Source organism: Bidens hawaiensis, unplaced genomic scaffold (assembly GCF_021521415.1).
Source record: "Bidens hawaiensis isolate Kalapana, Puna unplaced genomic scaffold, B.hawaiensis_p1.1 tig00000512_1, whole genome shotgun sequence".
Lineage (NCBI taxonomy): Eukaryota > Viridiplantae > Streptophyta > Magnoliopsida > Asterales > Asteraceae > Bidens > Bidens hawaiensis.
The window spans coordinates 5,430,597-5,455,262 of NW_027491033.1; the positions used below are offsets into that span (position 1 = coordinate 5,430,597).

The 24,666-nt window shown below is 33.7% G+C and overlaps 3 protein-coding genes across 4 annotated transcripts; 1 reads left to right on the forward strand and 2 right to left on the reverse strand.

The window, feature by feature from the left end:
• Nucleotides 1-2,738: 2,738 nt before the first annotated feature.
• LOC143634778 (alpha-mannosidase I MNS4-like) lies at nucleotides 2,739-9,472 on the forward strand. Its single transcript, XM_077102776.1, has 17 exons — nucleotides 2,739-2,895; nucleotides 3,754-3,873; nucleotides 4,440-4,532; nucleotides 4,606-4,692; nucleotides 4,798-4,888; nucleotides 4,979-5,034; nucleotides 5,148-5,220; nucleotides 5,312-5,421; nucleotides 5,541-5,591; nucleotides 6,058-6,146; nucleotides 6,247-6,328; nucleotides 6,420-6,533; nucleotides 7,074-7,153; nucleotides 7,230-7,365; nucleotides 8,103-8,173; nucleotides 8,314-8,554; nucleotides 9,151-9,472. Exons 1-17 carry the CDS (start codon nucleotides 2,776-2,778, stop codon nucleotides 9,289-9,291), a joined length of 1,755 nt encoding a protein of 584 aa, XP_076958891.1. The 5' UTR covers nucleotides 2,739-2,775; the 3' UTR covers nucleotides 9,292-9,472.
• A 1,611-nt stretch (nucleotides 9,473-11,083) lies between these two features.
• Nucleotides 11,084-12,118, reverse strand: LOC143631876 (auxin-induced protein 22D-like). Its single transcript, XM_077100503.1, has 3 exons — nucleotides 11,857-12,118; nucleotides 11,459-11,743; nucleotides 11,084-11,374 (listed from the first exon to the last, which is right to left on the reverse strand). The coding sequence occupies exons 1-3, from the start codon at nucleotides 12,030-12,032 to the stop codon at nucleotides 11,299-11,301; spliced, it is 537 nt and encodes a 178-aa protein (XP_076956618.1). The 5' UTR covers nucleotides 12,033-12,118; the 3' UTR covers nucleotides 11,084-11,298.
• A 1,951-nt stretch (nucleotides 12,119-14,069) lies between these two features.
• Nucleotides 14,070-19,103, reverse strand: LOC143634787 (magnesium transporter MRS2-I-like). 2 transcript variants are annotated; one of them, XM_077102782.1, is made up of 10 exons: nucleotides 18,663-19,103; nucleotides 18,154-18,183; nucleotides 17,937-18,051; nucleotides 17,219-17,340; nucleotides 16,649-16,723; nucleotides 16,345-16,569; nucleotides 16,063-16,107; nucleotides 15,910-15,954; nucleotides 15,679-15,828; nucleotides 14,070-14,459 (listed from the first exon to the last, which is right to left on the reverse strand). In XM_077102782.1, the coding sequence occupies exons 1-10, from the start codon at nucleotides 18,933-18,935 to the stop codon at nucleotides 14,373-14,375; spliced, it is 1,167 nt and encodes a 388-aa protein (XP_076958897.1). In that variant the 5' UTR covers nucleotides 18,936-19,103; the 3' UTR covers nucleotides 14,070-14,372. The 2 variants fall into 2 exon arrangements, with proteins under 2 accessions (XP_076958897.1, XP_076958904.1); XM_077102789.1 differs by lacking the exon at nucleotides 14,070-14,459 and adding an exon at nucleotides 14,519-15,235 and having other exon boundaries at nucleotides 15,646-15,828.
• Between the last annotated feature and the right edge of the window lie 5,563 nt (nucleotides 19,104-24,666).

Below are 24,666 nucleotides of genomic sequence, written 5' to 3' on the forward strand. Positions count from 1 at the left end.
AGCTTACAAGCTTTTCATGGATTCAGTTCGTTCAATGGAAAAGCTCACCTACCCCTATGTGGGTGAAGTGTCATCATGCTTTGGTAAGCCCCTTTATGTGTTGCAGGGTTTGAAACCAGCCGGCCTTGAGTAGAAGGTTGCTAAAGAGGTGCTTGAGTCCTTGTCGAAGAAACGCTCCCGCTCTGGCGATAGTGAAGAGACTTTATCTGGGGAAAGCGAAGGATCTCATGTGGCAAGCCTCGAAGGCTCGGCTGATGCTGATGTTGGCCCTCAAGTCAAGAAGTCCAAGAAGGGTAAAAGTGTTAAGGCTAGTACTTCAAAGCCTGTTTCTGATGTTTAAACACCTGATTTATAGCTTTCTTAGCATCGTTAAACAATGTTATGTGATCTTAAACAATGTAGGTTTGGCATGAAACTCTTAAAGTTTCTGCCTTGTGGTTGTGTTTGGCCTTTTGGCCCTTTGAACATTTTCTTGGGAATCCTTGTGATTTCCTTGTTTAGCCTTAATTGGCTTATTATGAATGCTTATTAGTTATGGCCTTGCAATGGCCTTTGTTTATGGACTGTGATGTTTATGTACCTGTGTTTTGGTTGCTTGTCTTGTTAGTTTGATGTGTTTTTAGCTAACTTTCCTTAAGAAGTTTTAGTGTTGCAGTCACTTTAGCTTCAAGGCTTCATTAGGTAAAAAGCACATGTTGACTATCCTTTGTATCACTACTTAGTGTATGTTTTTGTTTCGTAAACTTTTTCAAATCTTAAGGAACGAATTGATGTAGGCTGTTCAGACCCGTCTATGAGACAAGTTTTTAGTTGAAAAAATTTTCTAAGTCTCATGGAGTTGTATTGATATAGGAACTCACCTCTTATAAAGGTCCATTTAACCCTTGAACCTATTGAGCGATGTGGTCTGGGAGCTCATCCCCTTACATAGCCCTTGCCATGGAGTTTCTTGCTAGGTTCTCAACCTGATTATAGGATAGTAAAGACAAGTTATGACAAAAACTTTATCATTCATTCAAGAGGTTGATGTTCACAAAAGGAGAATTATACATCTTAAGACTTTGACTAGGCATGGAACCTTTTAAGGGTTTTGCAGTTCCAGTGTCTTGGAAGCCTTTTGCCTTCTGTGTCGGCCAGCTTGTAGGATCCACCTTTGTGAGCTTCAAGGAATGTGTATGGCCCTTCCCACTTTGGGCCAAGTTTTCCTTGGTTTTTGCTGGCCTCATTGTTTCGGAGTACAAGGTCTTCAGGCTTGTTGTTACAATAAAGATAAGACCAATGATAGTGAATGGGCTGGCTAGGCTAACAAGCTTCAAGGGTTCAGGTTAACCTAACGCAGGTCGTGGTGTCCCTCTACGTTTGCAAAACGTAGAAAGAGGTTCACTAGTTTGTTGTTGATCGTTATAGTTCACCGAGGGTCAAGAACCCTGATGTTTGGGATCGGTTCTTGAATGGTGTTCTTGGTGAAGCTATGAAGCTATTGAAGTAAGAAAGAAATAAGCTAAGAGTATATTTCTCAAGGAAGAAGAGAATATCAGGGAGAAGGTGTTATCTTCAGATCTGATGATCCTATGTTTATGGCTTAAGTCCCTCTTTTATAGAAGGAGAGACCAAGCCCTTTATCCAGTGTACAAACTAATTGATCTCCAGTTCGCTTAGAGGGTTGACCGTTATGGGCGGGAAGCTTTGGACCGTTGGTCTGTGATTAAAATAATAATACTTTATCTGAGCATGTCCCTTGCTCAGAGGGAATAGTGATGTGAGTCTTGAGTTGACATCGTACTGTAGCACGTGGGTACTTGTTTACATAAGTTTGGGCGGGAAATGAAGCTTTTACTCTTTTAACCTTTTTAGCGTTAATGTGTTCCAGTCATTTTATTATTTCCTTGGGCTAACCTCGTCATCAATGAGAATCATCAAATAGTTAAACATTAATGGGTCATTTTAGCAGAGGGTGGTGGTTTGATATATATGGACAAATGCATATAAAAGCTTATTATAAAAAACTAAAATATAAAAAAATAATATTGTGTGCACACTTGTAGATGAATAAATATTTATGTTACTATTTAAGATCATGTGTAATTGAGTAACGTCTCTTCCACATCACATTGTAGGGGCGTTACACACCATTTTGGGCCATAATTATTTTCTAACCAATCTAACTTTCCAACTCATAATTTATATATAAAAAAACTATTGTGTTTTAGTTATAGTATGTGTTTTTTAGAAAAAAATTAGTTAGATCCCACATACTTACGTGATAGTAACGTGAGGGTCTTTTAATTAAACATAACATGTAGTCTAACATTTGAAACAAAATTATATAAATTACATGTATAATATATAAGCAAATTAAAAAATGGCAAGAAAAAGAAAATAAATCACAATACCATTGAATAATTCATTTGCTTGTTTCATTACAACTTTAGGAATTACAAACCCCTAAACGATTTCATAAAAAAAGCTTTTCTAATATTTATTATTTTCTTTTGATTTTCCTTAACATTTAGTCGTATACTAGTGAAAGTTATCGCTATTATTTAATACCTTTTGGTTTACATGTTAAGACGAAGTTTTAGAGTCGAGTCGAGTCTCACCTTAAGCAACCTCTCACGTACACGTAAATAAAGTTGAAGGAAGAAAAGTACATTTATAAACAGTGAAGGGACCATTTAAGTAACAAGCAATATGTATCTTAAAACGCCGGCGCAATGGCAGCCTCAGCTAACATAATAAATAATAATAACAAGAATTTGCGAATGCGAAAGAGAGATGGAACAAAGGATTGCATTAACACTAATAATAATAATAATAATAATATCACAAGGTTTGATCTGTCCAGTTTCAGCCGAAGGCGTTAGTTTTGAAGAAGCAAAGCAGCTGCGTGATGAGGTACGGTTCATATACGATTTCATTTGATTTGATTTCAAATTGAATTGTTACCATTTCGAATTTGATTCAAATTTCGTAATTTGTGATTTCATTATGTCTTCTGAAATTGATGCTAATTGTTAAATTGAACAAAAGGCTTTCGCTAATTTGTGTCTTCAAAATGACTAGGGCTTCAAATGAGCCCTGCCGGTTCATGAGCTACTCGAGATTGGCTCATTAAAAGCTCGAATTGACCCGAGCTTGAATCTTAAAATAATAAGCTTGTTTAATAAACGAGTGTGAGTTTCACTTATCAAGCTCGAGTCAGCTCGTGAGGCTAAAATAGTCTTTTATTTATATAATTTACATTTATTGCATTAAATATATCTTTTTATAATAGTCTTTGTTACATATAAAGTTATTGTAAAAGTAACTAAATAGTATATATAAAAGTTATAACTAAAAACACACCTATAAAAATAGCTAAAAATGTATATGAAAATATAATAAAATAATAAATGAGCTGAACCCGAGCTTGAGAAAACAAATCATGAGCCGAGCTCGAGCCTTTGTTAGTCAGAACGAGCTGAACTTGAGTCTAGTTGGGCTTTGCTCGGCTCGTTTGCACCCCTAAAAATGACGACATTACATAATAATTGCTATTAAACTGAGAAGTGGAGGGGTGTTTGGATATGGTGTATGAAATTTGATTGGGGATTGTTTGGAACTTTGGATTATTGGACTTGAATGGTCATTGGCTTGAATGTGTGACAAGTTATTATGAGTATTTAAGGAAGTAATAGATTGAATTTGTCGACTCTATGTTACTAGTTTGTTGTATATGGCATGAAATTGTAAGCATAATCTTACTGGATGCAGGTTAGTGGAATGTTTTATCATGCGTTTAATGGATATATGGATCATGCATTCCCACGTGACGAGTTGAAACCGCTATCGTGTCAAGGAGAAGACACACTTGGTGGTTATGCACTAACATTGGTAACCCTTTTCCTCTTATTGACTACTTCTTATGGGCCGAGTTGTTGTCGTACAAAGGATATTATTGGACCATAATGCGTGTGGAAGATGGGTTACGCAACCTATAATTATAGTTACGCACTTTTTTTTCATAGATATGCATATACATAATCACGCACGTAATACCCGCAACATATCTTTGTTTTTAGAAAGAAATTGATTTTGTTTTTTCAAAAGAAGGTATAGCAAAAAGGTACTTGAATTAAAGAGAATAAAATGGCTGCTTTTATGGTGTAATTTTTCAAAAAATGATATCGTATAAAAAGTTATCAACGATTTCAAAATAATGACGGAAGTTGAAATAAGTTAACAGTGGTAGGATACACCAATTTTACCCCCTTTGGGCTTTTTTTACGCTTGAAAATTGGTGACATGGCAGCTTTCCGTTATTCCAACTATTAATTTGTTGATCAAAATTCTTCTTACACTTTGTATGATCGGATAAGTGTCCTTTGTGTTTATGCATTTTCCTACTTTTTATTCACCATTTTTCAAAAGTTGATAAATAAACGATTCCATCAGTACAGATTGACTCATTAGACACATTGGCTTTGCTTGGTGACAAAGATCGGTTCACTTCTTCTGTTGAATGGATTAGTAAAAATCTCAGATTTGATATTGTGAGTATTCAGTTAAAATATTAATGGATTTGAAGTTAAAAACTGAAGCTTTATCTACTCCAAACAATTTCAGAACAAAACGGTGTCGTTGTTTGAAACCACAATTCGGATACTTGGAGGTTTGCTTTCTGCTCATTTAATTGCAAGCGATTATTCTACGGTATTTGCTATTTTGCTTTCATTCTTATGCTTAATAATTAATTACTCATTTTAATTTTAGTTAAATTAAATAAAATTAACAGTTTTTTTAATTAAATAATTAAAGGGTATGCGGATTCCTTCATATGATGATGAGCTTCTTCATCTTGCTGAAGATCTTGCTCGTAGATTATTACCTGCATTTGACACCCCAACAGGTATGTCACTTTTTTTACTCATAATCACCAATTTCTTAGTGAAAAAAAAAACAAATTAGATTTTGTTATACTTTAATGATTTTGCTGCAGGAATTCCATATGGGTCTGTTAATCTATTGCATGGAGTTGATGAACATGAAAGCAAGGTAGGGCCATTGATTTCTGGCACATTTTATTTTTGTTTTAATTCTGACAATACTACATATGACATTAATATTTATGTAAAAATATATTTATCTTATGCCCTTTGTTTGTTTAGATAACATCTACGGCTGGTGGTGGTACACTGACATTAGAATTTGGGGTGCTTAGTCGCTTAACTAATGATCCCAGTAAGTTCATATTTGTAAAATTGCAGCATTTCTATTAATATGTAATTATATATATATAATTCCTTGCTATAAAGTTAGTTTTGTTGTGTAGTTTTTGAACAAGTTACCAAGAATGCAGTTAGGGGTATATGGGCCCGGCGTTCCAAGTTAAATTTAGTTGGTGCTCATATTGATGTTTTTACCGGTGAATGGACACAAAAGGTTTATTATTTTTTTCTTCTATCATTCTTAAAATAAGCTATAATATCTTTACATTATCTGTTCTTTAAAATTTGCTTCTCTTTGTATGCTGTCTAAACTTGCTTCTGAAATTATTTCAGGATGCAGGCATAGGAACGAGTATTGACTCTTTCTATGAATACCTTTTAAAGGTATGTGCTACAATCTATATATGCCCGTTAGCTAAGCCTGTCAGGGTTCTTGGATCTTTGTTTATATACTCCTGTAACATTGTATTAGAATAATTATCTCAACAAAACATCTCCTACTGTTTTCATAATATACAAAATTCTATAAGAATAATAATGTTTAGCAAAAGGCAAATTGCACAAAATAGCAACTTATTAACATTTTTGCCCCAATTTGGTTACCTTTTTTCAATTAATCATTCAAAGTTTTTATTACACTAAACATTTTTGTCTATTCAGTTAATTGCTTGATGAAGGTGAACAAAATGAAACAAAAATAACCTAAAAAACATGCTTTAAAAGACAAAACAAACGTAAGTAATATGACCAAATTACAAAAATGTAATTTTGTATAACTATTTTATGTAATTTTCAAAGCAATCGCCTTTTTTTTTAATTTCATAAATAAGTTTCATCTTTTCTTCTATAGGCGTATATTTTATTTGGAGATGAAGAATACTTATACATCTTCCAAGAGGCTTACGGTGCAGCTATGCATTATCTCTTTCACGACCCTTGGTAAGAAGTTATTCTGAATATTTCACACCTTTTTTAACTCCTATTTTATGGATTTATTTGTTATTTTTAAAGTTAATGACACAGTTTTGAAGGTGTGTAGGTATGTTGAAGTGAACATGAATTCTGCTGCGCTTGTTTGGCCATTATTTAACAGTCTGCAAGCATTCTGGCCAGGTCTTCAGGTAATAATAATAATAATATTATACTTTATTTCTATTATTATTATTTTACAAGAAAATTACAGAAAATAATAAAAGTGTGTATTAAGGGAAGGTTTTAGCTGGAGATATTGATCCTGCTATTAGAACGCATACCGCCTTCTTTAGTGTTTGGAAAAGATACGGTTTCACTCCCGAAGGCTTCAATCTTGCTTCCTTTTCTGTTCAGGTAACACGTCTTTATCCTGGTTTTACCTAGCCTTGTAAACGAACCTAACGTTCTTGACTTGTTTGGCGGGAAGTGCGCTTTTAATAAACAAACGCACACGAGCATGAACACATGTGTGAAGTTTGCTCATTCACGTTCATTTATGTCTGTTGCTTATGTTCGTTTAACTCATTTAGCTGTTCAATTTTATAATTTTCAAAAATAATTAAACATGTGTTAAACTTCAATTGATGTCCGTTTATAATTGTTTGTATAAGATAGTTTATGTTCATTTATATTTGTTCCTTTATGTTCATGAACTATTCGTTTAGAATGTTAACAAATGAACATAAACGAACACAAACATGTTCATTTTCTTAAAACAAACGAACAAGAGCAAGAAATTTGTTCGTGTATGTGTTCATGTTTGGTTAAAGTTAAATGAAAGTACGCGAACGTTAACAATGCCTCTGTTCGTGTTCACTCGGGTCGTCTACAAGCCAATTTTTCACCATAATTACAATTTTATCTTTTTTACCTTTTATTTATATGCTTGTGTAGCATGGTCAGAAGAGTTACCCGTTGCGTCCAGAACTGATAGAAAGCACTTACTGGCTTTACAAAGCCACCAGGGATCCTAGGTTGGAACCTTAATCTGACATGCGCTTCTGATAAAGCTTCTATTTTTAGTTTTAATTATGGTTTTGTGGTGTATAGGTATCTTGATGTTGGGAGAGACATTGTTAGCAGCTTGCAGTATGGGGCCCGGTGTACGTGTGGATATTGTCACATAGTAGATGTAGAGTTCCATAAGCAGGAAGATCACATGGAGAGCTTCTTTCTAGCTGAAACGGTACCCCTGTTTTAAAATATGACATCTTTGTTACTTTTAAATGTCATTGAACACCCCTGTGCATTATATAGAAAAGCATTCACCCTAAATCCTCTACTATTTATTATATAAATTGACTAGAATGCATGTGTATTTTAGGGGCAGTTTCATATATCCCCATCTAAACTTGCAAAAATCATGCTTTAAGGGCACTGTACATTTTGCATTAAAAAGCTGTGCTTCGGTGTAATATATAATTTTGCAAGTTTAGAGGAGGATATATGTAATTCCTTCTATATTTTAATATCTTTAGGATTCATTTAAAAATAATATAATACTGATAGTCTTTTATCTAAATGCCTATTAATACACATTGATATGCTTATGTGCACCTTTTTATATATTTCAAACCTTTTTATATATTTCAAAAAATATTTAGAAGAGAGGACATAAAATCAAGGAAAGTGGGGAGAAATAAACAAACATCTGATGTTCAATTTTATCTTTTTCGTTGAAGCAAAATGTACACTACACACGTAATATGTGGTTCTCGTGGTTCTTAACATACTATTGCTCCCCTATAATATTCAGTATTTACTTTTTGAAAATGAATATATTGGGTTACATTGTGATTCTTTACTCAGTTTCAGTTGAAGAATAACAGAATTGTCCATTTCATTGGGCAAAACAAATATGTATTTCTTCATTTAATGCAATCGATAAATTCATTCGTTAAATTCTTGTTCGATGTAATTTAGGTCAAATACTTGTGGCTTCTTTTCGATTTGGCAGCTGGTCCTGATAACCTTGTCGAAAATGGGCCCTACAAGTAAGTTTTGTTAATTTCACCATTATGTCATTTTTATCCACATCACATCGTTTCCTTTTAAATGTTAAAATATATATATATATATATATATATATATATATATATATATATATATATATATATATATTTGAAAACTGCAGGTATATTTTTAGCACCGAAGGCCACCTATTGCCCATGACGCCTAGAATCTCTCTAGCGCGTGAACATTGTTCTTATTTTGGATCATACTGTAAAGACAGTAATTTTAAACCTACTTCTTATATCTCAAACAATGGTCACCAAACTAACAGTAGCAGTCGGTTTCATAGAGGTGTGGGGTCCACAAGCTATGTTACACAATACGGTTTTCGCAAGTCAACTTCTATTTCTGGAATCATCAAGGTTTGTATATTTGAATCCAATGCCAAATAAATCAAATACGAATTTCGAGTTATTTGAGTGGAATACTTAATCGATTCGAATTTCTAATTTGAATCCAGATATCTCAATTCGATTCGAATAACCCGAATAAGATTTATATGTATACATTTTTTATATAACATACATTTGCTTTAAACGGGCTATAAGTTGTATAATTAGTTAAGTTATATGGGCTAAAGGAGAAGAGTTAGTTGTTAACACTTTATTGCTTATTTTAACGTTCAAGTATTTAACAAATAACAATTGATGTTGATTTTGCAACTCTTTTGGGGTTAAAACCTTCTAAATCCAGGCACCAATTAAATTATTTTGTATAATATAGATATTAATTTAGTGTGTTGAATTTTTGAACCTTTTGTTTTCTCCTAATTCGGTTTATTCGAATATTAGGCGCAGTTCTAACTGAATTCGAGTTCAGCTTTAAAATTTTTGAATTCGAATAACCTGAATTTGATTCGATTAACACCCTTAATAAAAATAATATCGGTAAACTACTTTTGATATTTAAGATGTTTATATGAATTGACATTATGATAACATGCATATGATGTCAACAGGGGCTTTGTCCGGGACTAACTCACGAGCAAATGTATGGATTATCATATGTGGCTTCACCAGACATTGTCCCACAAGACGAGCCTAATGAGAATAGCGGTGGTCAAAGCCGGTCAATGGTGGTTCTTTCCGATTCAACCTAACTATAGACCAATGGACAATGAATCGGTCATTTTGTGTTTTAAATTGTACAGGGACTTTGTGATATTGGGTAACCTAGAAGGCAAATGCTACCCTTGTGTGTTGTACATTGATATTGAGTTATGATGATAAGTTATTTTCTTGATTATTTGATGATTTGTTATTGTTTTAAAAATGTTGTTGACAGTTCAAACTAGGTTTTTTAATCAATATCTCATGGGCATTTTAAATAGTAAAAAGCATGATACATTCAATAAAATGACATATTACCATGACAACTCGATACTCGCTTTTACTAGTACATTTCTTCATTTCGTTTGTAATCATTTTTAAACGAATCAAAATTTGTAGAACTAGCACTTTAACCTTTGTTCCAATATGTTTTGTCCCAAAGTGGAAACCAGTGTAGTATTTAGTATTTACTATGGGTTAATTAACCCTTGAAATTCACTGAACCTGTTCCTTGGTTAAATATATAAATTCAACATAGAAAACTTAAACCCCCTTTTGAAGACCAAGTTGATGATTAAATATTATACATTCCATCTTTTAATTAAAAAAAAATCTCATCAAAGATCTTTTTGTTAATAGCTCAAGGCTCTAAAAAGATTATACTTTACAACTGGTATTATGACTTTACAATAAACAATGTCTACAAAAGGTGTACACTGCTCATTGTTTATGATCAACCTTTGTTCAAGGGTATTTCATGCCTACCATAATTATTAGGAATATTTTTTTTAATTATTAATATACATAATATTCCATCCACATGATCAACCACCACTATACAGTTGGAATCTCTCTCATATTTTTTTGACAAGGGAACAAGTTGATCAGTGTTTCCAATCAATCAATTAATGATTCGTTTCGGTTCAGTATAAACAGTGTTCTAGTTAATGCATACTACCATTGACCATCGAAGGCCCCGCGCCCATTTCGGCGTGTAAATTTTTATTAATTTTTCTATGTTTTTAGGACAATATTACTGCAAATAGTTCATTCCTGCAGGCCAGCTTTACATCTATATGCATATATAACTGAACTGTGAGATTTAGTATTGTCATCAGAAGGTTACCATTAAGTTTAAACTGGATAATAAAAGTCTTCTAAAAAGAGAAAATGATTCCCTTTATTATAAACTATTAAGTTATACTTTCTTGAAAGACATTGTAAACCCGTCATAACAACCAATATTGTCTTTATTTTTTTGTTACACGAGTGAAAACGTCCTAGCTTCTAGAATTATTTCTCACTCGAGCACGCTTTAATCTAGATTTGGCTAAGTTGTCACAGATTTACCGCGTGCTACTAATTATTTGAATTATAATGTGGGCTCACAGATCTGTATGGAGATATGCATTGATATGAGACATAACATGCCTGGAAGATGATATCTTATTTGCTGGATATTTGACCTCTTCTATGCATCTTTAATAATTTCATTCATACCCATCCTGTAAAACGTAAATGTCCCATTATTCGTTGTCGATTTGAGTTCACTTCAACTTGTTATCCTCCATTATCCAATACATGGCTATTCAAGCTTCTCTTCAAGTTGTTTATGTGACTCAACTTTTCGGTCCATTATTTTGTTACAAAACTTAAAAGGTTTTTGGACTATAGGCAACTCGATTATGTTAATGACCTTAATTCAGATAACATAATTAAGTATGTATTTTGTGTATATATGAAACTTCTAATGATATGATAATGAAAAAAAAATGTATTACAATCAAGATAATTAAAGAACATAAAAAAATCAAGACTGATATAAATTTACACAAACAAAACTATATATGATCATGCATACTATGGATTCACTTAGTTTCATTGAATCCTTTGATTTTGAACTAGTATTATATTCTTGTCAAAGTTCATTGATACAGATGACATATTCAAAATATGAAAATAGTTCTTGGAGAACTCAAGCTGAAAGATTCATCTTCTACTCTTCCACTCCATCATATATCATCATCATCGTCATCATCTTAATTAATTCTTGACCTTCATACATTATATCCCAACCCTTTTGCTTCTGATCCTTTCATGATCCTCATTCTCTTGCAAGATAATATAAACATTCTGCACATTATAATTTTACACCATCACATGAGTATATATACATATAGATATAGATACATACAAAGATAGAATTAAATCACTTACTCCCATGGAACATCACCAAGAAGCATCAAATCACCATCTTTGTCTTCATAAGCAGGTGCAAAGTCAGATCCTTTATAGCCATCTCTCTCAGAGTAGACACCAATTGTGAGCTTAAACATGTTCTCCAAAGCCTTTAGAAGATCCGGATAACCTTTGTATACCTTCAAGTCAATCTTCCTTAGATAAGGTGCACCATCCATGCTTACTTTCACATACATCCCAATCTCCTTTTGAATAATATTCCTCCTGTAGTTCCTCACCGGTGGCCATCCCACCACTTGTGATCTGCATTTCATCAATATTAAATCTATATACATATATATATATATATAGTTAACCACATACATACATACATATGCATGCATATGAATATGAATATGAAGTATGAATATGCTTACTTTGTAGCAGGTGTAGTTTCCATGTCAACCTCTTTGGCTTCAGTAGTGCCACTGGATTCACCGTTGGCGTCGGGTTGGGATCGCTTATTATTATTATTGTTGTTGTTCTTGAAGGTGTCGGATTCGTCTCGTCCGGGCAATCCAAGAGTAAGACTCAAACCATCTTCCATATTCATTTTGCTCTAAGTAAGAGTTTATGATAATGAAATGTTGGATAGGCTGGATGGAGTATTTATATATATAATGACATATTTAGTTGGTTTATAAATAAAGTATACAAACATATGGTTATATTTTATAATAATATGATATGAGAAATGAATAAAGTTTTAAAGTGAATGAATGAATTAAGGACAAAGGCAAGGTAAGTTGTCGGTGGCAAAGACAGCAACTTTGAGGAAAGTGGTGCAACATTTAAGGGACATGAGTTAGACAAAGGAAGCCACCCATGTGAATGAATGAAGCAGGAACAAGTTCCAATCATCTGACGGTCATCATTCACTCTAGGAAGGATGTATAATATACACGAGTCAAATCAGGATCGTTCATTCCTAAATAGAGAGAGCATCCCATGTGAGTTTTGGTGGACCACATGCCCATGAGTGCTAAAATATTGTCATAAAACTTTATATGCTGTATGGATAACAAACACTACTAGTTAAATGTACTGTATAGATAACACCACTAGTTCATAGTCATGTATATCACCTATGTAACATCACTGTGGAAGTTGTGAGCGATATACCCCACATAGGTGATCCCTCGAAGTTTTCCGCCGGTATATTACTACCTACGCTTACTACTTTCACCAATGAACCAGGATGTCGTTGAAGGCTCTCTGATTGTAGTGTAAAGCTTCGTATTCTTATTTTTTCGTAAATTTTATATGAAATCCATTTGATAATATATACAAATATGAGGAAGTGAGAGTTTATCCATGGTAATGCTTATGGAAAGATAACAAACAAATGTATCCGGTAATATTTCACACGTGGAAGGGTGAAATGAGAGCAAACCTTACATCTATCTATGTTGTTTCTAGTGAGACTTCGAGTTAACAACTTTTTTTTACGGTAGAGAATACCGGTAGACGTAGAAGAGAAAAGAAAAGGAAAAGCATGAAATAAAAGGGCCCCTAAGCACCTTGACAAGTACCTAAACCAACATCGTGACAGAACAGCAAGCAAACATGTAGGACATGTTAGGACACAAAGGTAAATGCTAAAACACATAATTACATAATCTTAAAAATCTTTAACTTTATCATACGTCTTCAAGAACTCGTATAGCTAATTACGAGGGCCTCCATGCTTCTAATATGTGACATCGTTTGTCTCCTCCCACACATCGTTTGAAACTCCATTTTCCTGCCCTTTCGTACAGCATGACTACCGATATTATCAATAACCGGCGCCTTTTTATAAAATATTTCAATTCATAAAATTAAAAACACCTTGATCATTATATTGCAACTTTATTGATTCAGTAGGTCAATTAACCCAAGAGTACAGCACTACAGCTATTGCACGCACTAGGTCTCCTAGCTAACTCGTGATTTTACGTATGCCTACAACTTGGTCCATTACTAGCCTTGTTACATTGTTTCATCCGTAAGCGACGTGTATAAAACATATGATCATACATGTACTTTTGTATAAATAATCAAATCTAATTATTATTTCAGTAAATAATAGTAACAATTAAGGTTACATGATAATACAATTATTTATGCAAATGATCATATTCACATCACCAATTCACGCTAATGTTTCTAAACTCTTGATTGGATAGACTGTTGCTCGTTATGTGGTCCTTTAGGATCAAAACCTCATGGCTTGTTTGTTACAAAAGCACGAACATACCGGAAAGGTGCCAAAAGGGTCTAAATTCAATGCCCAACACCATAAAATTGTGATATTAAGAGACGTCAAATTCATGGAAATATGTTTCCTTTAGCAAATAACAGAACAGAAAGGGCCAAAGGGGTTATAAACCAGTTTTCTCTGGATCGGGTACTAACTGGTTAGGTTTCCTGGTAGAAACCGGTTAGCACGTGCACCTCTACCCACAAGCCCGAGAATAATGTTGAGCCCAATCACAAAAACGAAGGCCCACATGCCAAAAATAACATATCAAGAAAACATTAGCAGTCCGCCACAAATCAAGAGTTCTCAACGCTACATCCCTTAGCACATTTCATTTCTTATGATAAGTTTATCAACACAAAGCGTTTTCAACAGGTTACAATAATTTTCACCTTCACCAACTACCATCCTCTCCATTCCCGTCTCCGTTACCATATCAAAAATCAGATCTAACCAACCACACATATGGTACAGAATAAGAAAAATATAATGTTTTATTTCAACAGGTTGCAATAATGTTTTAACTTCAAAGTTTGTATGCTTTTCCTTCATGTTCTATTCCAAGGAGAACCAAAATAAAAACAAGTGTCAGTATTAGTAGTAATGTACCTAAAAAAACCATGTGCAAAGTTAGAAATCAATCATCAAGATTCAAGATCCAACGAGCCCTTTAAATCGAGCATAGAAAACGATGAAAAGAAATATCACAGCCGAAAACGCGCCTGACAAAATTACCACCTGTCAAAAATTTCAACCCATCAATACATTAATTTACTTATATTTACGCTGTGTTTTATCTCTAACAGTCTAACAGGTCAAACGGGCCAAATTTAAAAGTCTTACAAATTTCAAATGGTAAAGCTCAAATTATTCAAGCATATATATCTAATAACAACTTACTAAGGGGCGAAAAGTATTTCAAGCACAGACTTTCAGGCCTAATTACGTTGTTTTGGGTTATTTTAGTCGGGCCCAAACATTTCATCACCAATTCTAGTTCACGGTTAACAGACTCATAGGCCATAACCAAAGATTTAGTAAAAGTTTTAAAATGTCAAATGGTAAAGCTCAAATAGCTAATACCAATTTATTAACTGGTTAAAAAATTTCAAGCCCAAACTTTCACGCCAAGTAACATAGTTTTGAGCAATTTTAGTCGAGCCGAAACATTTCATGACCAATTCTGGTTCACTTTGACAAACCATAATTTACAAATGCCAAACGCTAAGCTCAAACTATCAAAGCCCATATATCTAATAACAATTTATTAAATGGTGAAAAAAATTTCAAGCACACCCTTTCGGGCACGGTTGCATAGTTTGGGCTATTTAGCCAGGCCCAATTACATAGTTTTGGGTTATTTTAGTCAGGCACAAACATTTCATGAGAAATTCTAGTTCAAAGTTCAACGACCCATAACCGAACCAAATCAACTTGTAAACTGATTGGCCATAACCGATCGGATTGGCTAAGTGATGGTTCGGTTATGGTTACGGTTTTGGGCTAAAACCGATCTAAATCAAAATATGTAATTTATATTTTCTGTACTAAACGCCCTGCTTGCGGTGCGCGCATATAATGTATATATGTGTGAACCCTCGGGTGGGCAAAAGTAAAATTGCACTAATTTTGACGTTATTTTACTAATCTCGTGAAAATAACGTTAAAAGTGGCGGAAGGTTAATCAGGCATCATGTGGTGGCGTTGATAGCCGAAAGACAAGGGCACATGCACCGATCAGCCGGTGTCCCGATGATTGAGTGCTATGTGCCTTATGTCCAAGGCTTGATGCAAAACTACTATCGAGCCGGGGGTCTCACCGGAAGCAGCCTCTCTATCCCTATGGGATAGAGGTAAGGCTGTCTACATCTTACCCTCCTCAGACCCTACCATAGCATTGCTATTGGTGGGATATACTGAGTACGATGATGATGATGATGATATTTTCTGTACTAACCCATTTAAACATGTATCCGTGATCGTCATTCCATGTATAAGGTATATTCATGCCAAATATACCCGTCACTAATGCATAGATTGACATGCATACGGTTCCTGAACTTAAAAACAGCTCCAACTGAATTAACTGATTTCTATGATTGTCAAGCTGTAACAACAATAATTGCGGTTTTAAAATCACAATTTGTATATAACTTTTAAATAAATCTCATTAGAAGCTTCTGCATACCTGAATGTTAATATAATCTTCTGTATCATCAATATACTCGCGCAACTGCACAATTAACAATTTCATGGTTAAAGTTTATCATAATTCATAATATCTCAACTTTTATAAAAATGTTTCTTTAATGTAATTAGATATGGAATTTAAATCACTCACACTCGTTAACTTGTTTAATGTTCCATCGATTTGCATGAAATACGCCTGAAACACATCAAAAAAGCATGTTAAGTTTTTTTGTTTATAAGAAATGAAAAAATAAACTGGGATTCACAGTGGGAGTGGACTAAACTTGCAACAGTCTAAAATATGTTTAGACTAAATTTGCAACTTTTAAAATATAGAAACCAAACCTGCAATATGCTCATCTACAGGTACAGTCATCACACTTGTGCAACTTTCTCAAATTAAATTAAAAGAAGCTTGTAGGTTGTAACTAACCTCTAGAAGCATCTCAAGCTCCTCAACATCATTCTCATCTCCATGTACAGTCATCACACTTGCCCTGCTGGCTCTAGATATCTTTGAGCCAATAGTGGGGGACCCACAAAACCAACTGGCAGCACCAGACCCACTAACTGGTGAAGCTGAAGATAACTTGCGTGACAAGTAAAGATCCGCCATGTCATCATCGTCATCCAAAAGTCGTTCAAGTTCATCTCTAACCTGCAAAATGAAAATATATTTCAAAGGGCGATTATGAAACAGTCATTATATGCGTGGCGTATAATAACATCGTGTATACCTTTTGAACACGAGCAGTTAACCGTGTCATTGCACTTTTAAGTTTACGAACGCGATCCAAGTTACGGCTACTGATCTGTCAATCCAGATTCAAAAGTTATACGAATAGAACATTCAGTGAACAGTTCGGCGGAAAGCTTGTTTTGTTTGGCTATTTAATAAACAAACGAACATGAACAGACTTTTTGTTCATTTAGTTAAACGAACGGGCATGAACACATGCCTGGTTCATTCATTTATGTTCATTTAAGTTTATTCATTTGCATTCGTTTATGTTCGTTAATTTATATTTGTTTAAAGTTTACAAAATTAAAATATCACTCATTACAATTTAGTCTGGTTTTATTGATTTTTAGGTCCATCAGATTGATTTCCACATTTACTTTTAATTAATGTTTGGCCAGTTATGTTCATTTGTTTACGTTTGTGAACCATTCGTTTATAATGCTAAGGAATGAAGTCAGTGAACACGAATTTATTCAATTCCTTAACAAACGAACACGAATAAGAAAACCTTGTTCGTGTTCAGTCGAGTAAAGTTAAACGAATGAACACAAGCATCTGCATGTACCTTAGAAGTAAGCTCATCCAAAGCTGGGTAAGCATCGGTTTCCAGTTCCGTTGTACGAGCAGCATGAAAGCTGCATATAGCCTCTAAGAAAACCTCAAGTGCTCTGAACTCAAAAGGAGATTCTGCACGCATTATTCAACCAACAAATTAAGAACTATTTCTTTCCAACAAATAAAAGTTAATTGCACAAATGGTCCTTGTGGTTGGATCACAATGCACAGTTACCCCCAGTGTTAAAACTTAAAACCTGACAGTTTAAGTAACCTAACATGCATTCCATGTGAGGACGTATTTCTCATGTTCACTCGCTTAACCTTAACTGAACAAACGATCCAACACATACAACAAATGTATGAGGTTTACTTGTTCATATTCGTCTGTTAAGAAAGTGAACGGTCCATGTTCGTTTGTCAACATTATAAACGAGTTCACGAATGTAAATGAACATAAACGGACGAATAAACAAACAAACTGAGACACCAATTAAAAGTAAATGTGAAAATCAATCTGATGGGCCGAAAATTAATAAAACCAGACCAAATTGTAATGAGTGATATGTTAGTTTTATAAAACTTTAACCAAACATAAATGAATGAACGAGGCATGTGTTCATGTTCATTCATTTAACAAAAACTGGCTCACAAATGTTTGGGATCAAACATGCAATATAACCCACGGGTGTCATTTGTGCAATTAACTCAAAGGTTTACAAACATACCGTCTTCTTCACCAGTTTCAACATCATTAGCATTATCATTTACAACAGGCAGTCTCCTCCTTAGTTCCTCAACAACCGGTATTACATTATCATCTGACGGATCTCGAAGCAACACCTAACAAATAGCATGAAAACAATCTTTTAATTAAAGTACTGTACGAATCATATTTGATAGATTTTAACATATAATCCATAAAAAATAAATTAAAAATCTAACCTCTTCAGCAGTAATAATCGCCTTGATATGCTGCATGCATCAGAACAACCAACAATTAGTACACAAACTAATGAACTTCAAACCATAAGCTTGATGAAACTTTGATAACAAAATGATTATCAAAACGAAACATACAGATCACAAAACAAAACATCTTTTTATATGCATTATAACAATACACATAGAACTTAAGATGCCAAAGGCTTAATCTATATTCGATTTGGTGAAAATTTCAATGCATGTATTTTGTTGTGTACATAAAGAGCTTATACACAAACAACAAAAGAAAGCAAAAAGTACACTTCAAGTCTAGCAAGCAAACTTCAATAACACATTTCTCCCAAAGTTAATTATAATATTATTCATTTTTAATCTGCAGAACGATTAAATCATAACCACAAAATAGCCCCAAAATAATAATAATAATAATAATAATAATTAATAATAATAATAATAAGAAGAAGAAGCATAATAATAATAATAATAATAATAATAATAATAATACTGACTTCAAGGTTAAGAACAATAGCTCGTTCACGGCCTAAAATGGTGGAAGGATAAGACAAAAGAGGATCGAGAATCCTGAGATCACGAGCATGAATCTGAACTCGGTGCATGATTGCGTACTTGTCGATATCCATAACCGTCTCATTCACCTCACTATCGATTAATATCCAGCTTCTCGCGCTGGCCTTCTTCACCACCATCCCTACGCCGCCGCCGTCCGCCGGTGTCGTCTCCGGCGCCACTGTTGTTAACACGTCTCGAGCCATCGCTAACATTCATCCCCAAAATCAAACCCTAATTAATTGTTATTAGATAGAATTATTAGGGTTTCTGGAGAAACAAAACCCTAATCAACAGATCACATTTTTATTTGAATGAATAGAATTGGGTGATGAGAGGACGACACAAGTCTCAGATTTCATGCTTTCTTTTCTTTTCTTTTCTTTTCCTTTCCTTTCCCCTAAATATTATATTATATTATTATGACTTATGCTATTGCTGACTGGCATGCTTATGACTTATGATCCTTTTATTATTATTTTATTATACTTTTTTCTACTGCATTAAATTATCATTTATTCATCTTTTTAACTTTTTGTCTTTGTTCAAATAAATTGAAGTTCATTGAAAAAGAGTAAATTTCAAAATCAACCTTATATTATTCATTACCTTCTCTTTTAAACAAACTACCTCTAATACACTTGAGTAAATTATGAGCTAAGAATAAAATGTCTATACTGATTTTAATGCTTCAGGTTTGACTTGATTAAAGGGGTGTTTAGGATTGTTTATTTTTACCAACTTATAACTTGTAAACTTTTTGAAAAGTAATAAGGTGTTTGGAATTGCTTATATTGTGAGAGGAAAAGTTTCATAAGTTACATTTTTGTAACTTATTAACTTAATGATAAGTTATAAGGAGGCAAAATAAAGGGGTGTTTGGGATTCCTTATTTTACTTCCTTATAACTTTTTATTAAGTTAATAAGTTGCAAAAGTGTAACTTATGGAACTTTTCCTCTCACAACATAAGCAATCCCAAACACCTTATTACTTCTCAAAAAGTTTATAAGTTATAAATTGATGAAAATAAGCAATCCCAAACACCCCCTAAGAAATCTCAAACACCCCCTAAAGACGTCTTTAAGGAGAAAACGGACCACTATTGGAAAATCCTCTTGATTTAGGTTTGGAGCCTAACACCTTAAGAGCCACAAGAATTAAACCATCATTCACATGTTATTGGACTGAAAGACCAATTAGTATAGTATTCAGTTATTCACTATTAACTTTAGGTTTTATATCTTGGTTCATGTAGTTGTAATAAGGTAATAAAAAAAAGGGTGTAATTTCTCATTTTATAGGTGTTATTAACTTATAACAATTCATCCAATAAAGTGAATTTGATTATATTTAGTTCGGGAATCTATTTTCTTCGTTAAATTTTTCTTATTACCTAAATATATAAAGTTTGGTAAAAGGATTTTAGATGGAAAAGTATTTTATTGGAAAATTAATATAATTTGCAATACTTGAAAATATTAGAGTACGGGTGCTTTTCTAGGAAAATAATGTATAACCAGTTAATTACAATGAAAGTTACAACAAAGAATTAATTTAGCAATTATCTGTAATATTATTTTAGTCATTCGATTTTTCTAAAGAAGATTGCAATGAAAGGGTTCATGTATATGGTGAGATCAAACACTAAAATTCATGCCGTATATTACGTAGGATTGAGTGTGTATATTATTTTAGCCATCCATGTATATTGTGAGATCAAACACCAAGACTGTATCTTTATATTATGTATAGTTAAAAGTAAAATTATGAAAAGTGGTTTGTGGTTTATATTTGCACAAATAGAGCATATGTTTTTAATGTTGTTTTCGTTTTATATGATAAGTTATAGTTAAAAACCTATGTTTATCATTTAGAGCATTAGTAATATAGCAAAGCTCCCACATCGTACATTGATTTTTTCTGATAAAAACCGACTGGCTCATGAACCTCATATGGCCATGCCTCTCTCACAAAACGCCCTCCCTCCTTCCACAGACTGTTCGTAGTGACAAACGTCTCTCTCTTCCCCTCTTCTTCATGCTTGCATTTCGTTTATTGACATAATTTTTCCCTCTTTCACGTTAGAGTTTGTAAAGGTGGATGAGCCCCATTATAAGTTCTCTTCACATTAGCTAATGTTTGTGATGTGTGCGCATAGGGCAAGCATAGGGGGGCGTTTGCCTATCCCATTTGACACCCTTAAAACGCAACAATACCGCTACACATGTTGACCCAATGGGTCTTGGGTGGGGAGGGGTGGTCCCATCATTAATTCAACCAGCCTCTATCACCTACATCACCTCACTTCTTTTAAATTATTTTATTAATATAATTTCAAAAGTTAATTTAATTTATTACAAGAGCTTCAACCACTAAAATGTCTAGGTGGGGTTGGTGTGGTGGGAAAAAGAGGCGTGTGTACCCCTCCACTATAGATGCCCTTAGGCCTTAGGTGAAACAAATGATTAAGTTGAAGGCAAATATTAAGATAATTGATTGTACAAATTTGTTAGAATGATAAGTATGAAAGATTCTGAAGTTTTATACTAAATTTTTTTTCAAAACTAGTTCCAACTCTTAATTCGTGCAAATCAATATGCTAATTGATTTTAGACAGAATTATAGAAATTGTCCTTTATGTTTACCCCAAACTTCACTGGTTGTCCTTTATCTTTCAAATTGATGATTATTGTCCTTTACGTTTAAAAATGTCACACCTTTTGTCCTTTAGGCCTAACCCAGTTAGTTTTTTTCGTTAACTCTGGTCATGTGCATTGCACATGAGGGCAAATTAGTCCTTTTACCCATTTATTTAATCATCATCTCCAACCTCCCTCCCGTACTTCACCCTCTATCGCCGCCACCGACTTCCACCTCCATCGCCGCCGCCACCACCACACCACCAACTCAGAAGGACGCTGTCACCGACCAAACCTCACCACCAGATCTAAGTTCAATCTTGCTTTGTGGGTTTTCTCCATACCATCTTTAGCGGTAGCAACCGCCAGTCGAACCCCGCCACTAGTATTGCCTGAAAAACGGGGAGCACCACATGGTCTCTCTCTCTCTCTCACTTGCCGGAAAAACGTGGACCACCGCCGGCGGTGAAGACTTGCAAACACCACCTATTAACTACCACCATCGGCGACAAAATCATCCGTATTCAATCCCCAAATGCCGGTGACTGTACGGAACGTGGGTTTCAGGTAGATCGAGTCGTAATACTTTAATGGAGCTTTAATTAGGGTTCCGATTTGGCCGGAATCGAAAGAATGAACTTTTATTAGGCTTCCGATTTGGGCGAATGAACTTTGATAGGCTTCCGATTTGGCCGAGGATGATGAATGGGCTTTCTATTAGGTTCGGATTTTCCAGAATATGCTAATGGATTTTGATTTGGGTTTCGTTTTGATTGGACGGCAGTGGTGGTGGTGGTGTTGGTGGATGAGAGAGAGAGAGAGAGAATGGTGTATGGTGGTTCCGCTGGCAGTGTCGGTGGCTTGCCTGAGAAGACGGCGTTGGTGGCTCGCCGGAGGTGAAGCTATGATGGCAGTGGTTGAATTCGTAGGGCCGGCTTGGTGTTTGGTTGCAGGTAGGTTAGAAGAAATGGTATTATGAAGAAGAAGATGAGTTTTGGGTTAAAACTAAAATGTTTTTTTTAGTAGTGTAAAATTACAATAATACCTTCACGTGAGCAGCACATGACACAACTTAACGAGATTTTTTAACGGGGTTAAACCTAAAGGACAAAAGGTGTGACATTTTTAAACGTAAAGGACAATAATCATCAATTTGAAAGATAAAGGACCACCAGTGAAATTTGTTATAAACATAAAGAACAATTTCTGTAATTCTGTCTTGATTTTAAAAAACTTAACATTTAATATATTTTTCTTTGAATCTCTTATCTTATCATGTATTTTATGAAGAAAAAAAAGGTTGTGGGGATTTCCGTATTGAATATTGTTTTACTTTTCGATATTGTTCCCCATTCTTTTCCTCTCATTTTTCTTTTCTTGAGAAAAAGCCGTAAAGAATGGACAAAATTTGATAAAAACTTCAACAAGAATAAATTCCGTTGCCTGCCTTTCTGCCTTTCTTTCGTTCCTATACATATAACTTCTATAATGAAAAGAAAAAATAAAATAAAAAAAAAAACCATTATCTTTTTGCTTTTACAATGTACTTAAAATAAAAAAATAATGTATTCTTCAACTAGGTCTTATGAAAATAATGCATGTACCTAAATATACATTTTTCTGAATATTCCTTAAAGCTTACAATACAAGCTGCCTACGTTTTTCTCAAATAAAAACAAAACTAATACATCTGAAATTGTTTTTCTTAATTATAACAATTTTTAATCATTTTAAAATTTATTGCTAATGATCCATATGCATGAATTTTAGGAAACTGAAATACACACTATACAAAGTGGTGTTAGTTAGGCTGTATGTAGTTGGCAACAATTGAGCCTAAAATGAGGTGACTTTTTTTTAATACCCCGCCCTACTGTTTGTGTGTATTATTATTATTATTATTATTATTATTATTATTATTATTATCATTATTATTATTATTTTTTTTAGGGGCATATATATGTATGTGTGTGATGTGTACGCATATATATATATATATATATATGGGATAGTTCATGCGAGAAGTAATTTTATAGCGAGAAGTGCGAGAAGTTGATCTTGACCATTAATCATGTGCAATCAATGGTGTAGATTAATAGTGGCATAGTTGTAATTAATAAAATAATATGATAACTGGTTTTTTGAGTAAAAGGGCATATTAGTCTTTCAGATGCAGGGTTGATCAATGTAGCGTACATTCGCAGAAGCAGTTCCCCTTTTTTATGCCCTAATCATTAATCAACATCCATCATCATGATCGATCTCCATAGTAATTCCCCCTTTTTTTTGCATCTAATGAAATCTCACAATCTTCAATCTCTAATTCACCAATCGATTTCCAGAATATGCAGAACCTCAATCTCCAATACGTTGATTGGTTATTTATACTAAGGTTAGTATCATTTTTTTTTGTAATATCTAGATACACCTCGATTTATTAATCAATATACCAAATTCGTAATCTGAACATCAATTCGTTGATGAGTTGGGTAAAAGTAGGATTTAAAAAAAATAGTTTTTGGGCAATTTCTTTTTCTATTTAAACCAAAACTACTAAACATAATTGTTTGGTGCTATTTTTTTATTTTAATTATGATAATTTTTATGATAAATTATTTAGGGGTTTTTTAGTATAAAGCTACATTATTGTTTGGATAGTCTAATGATATGTATTTGTATATGTGCCGTTTGTGTAGAATTATTTGCAAACTGTGTGGGTTGTGTAAGATTATCCAGCTAGAGTTAACAATGAGTGGTTAGTGTAATAATATGTATTTGTATCTGTGTAGGGGTTGCCTGCAAATTGTGTAGGTCGTGTAGGTGTTAATTGGTGTATACATTCTGTTATGTGTAGGTTGTGTAGGTGTTGATTTGAGTATATATTTTGTTATGTGTAGGCTGTGTAGAGTTTATCTGCAAACTGTGTAGGTTGTGAAGGTGTGAAGGTCTTAGTTTGAGTAGACATTCAATTATGTGTATGATGCGTAAGGTTTATCTGCAAAATGTGTAGGCTGTGTAGGTGTTAGTTTGAGTATGCATTTTGTTATGTGTATGTTGTGTATGAATTATCTGCAAAGTGTGCAACTTGTGGAGGTGTTAGTTTGAGTATACATTTGGTTATGTTTAAGCTTTGTAGAGTTTATATTCAAATTGTGTTGTTTAGGTGTTAATTTAACTATACAATCTATTATTTGTAGGTTATACAAGATTTATTTGCAAATTGTGTATTCTGTGTAAGTATCAATTTGAGTTCGAATTATGTTATGTTTTGGTTGTTTAGGATTTACTTTGCATATGCGTAGTTA

Coding starts and splice junctions, on each gene's coding strand:
- LOC143634778 (XM_077102776.1), top strand. CDS start 2,776: ATGGAACAAAGGATTGCATTAACACTAATAATAATAATAATAATAATA. Junction 4,693..4,797: donor TTGCAAGCGATTATTCTACG/GTATTTGCTATT, acceptor AAATAATTAAAG/GGTATGCGGATTCCTTCATA. Junction 8,555..9,150: donor CTATTTCTGGAATCATCAAG/GTTTGTATATTT, acceptor TGATGTCAACAG/GGGCTTTGTCCGGGACTAAC.
- LOC143631876 (XM_077100503.1), bottom strand. CDS start 12,032: ATGAATATGGAAGATGGTTTGAGTCTTACTCTTGGATTGCCCGGACGA. Junction 11,744..11,856: donor GAAACTACACCTGCTACAAA/GTAAGCATATTC, acceptor GATGAAATGCAG/ATCACAAGTGGTGGGATGGC. Junction 11,375..11,458: donor CTTGGTGATGTTCCATGGGA/GTAAGTGATTTA, acceptor TATAATGTGCAG/AATGTTTATATTATCTTGCA.
- LOC143634787 (XM_077102782.1), bottom strand. CDS start 18,935: ATGTTAGCGATGGCTCGAGACGTGTTAACAACAGTGGCGCCGGAGACG. Junction 18,184..18,662: donor CTATTGTTCTTAACCTTGAA/GTCAGTATTATT, acceptor TGATGCATGCAG/CATATCAAGGCGATTATTAC. Junction 17,341..17,936: donor TGAAACTGGTGAAGAAGACG/GTATGTTTGTAA, acceptor TAATGCGTGCAG/AATCTCCTTTTGAGTTCAGA.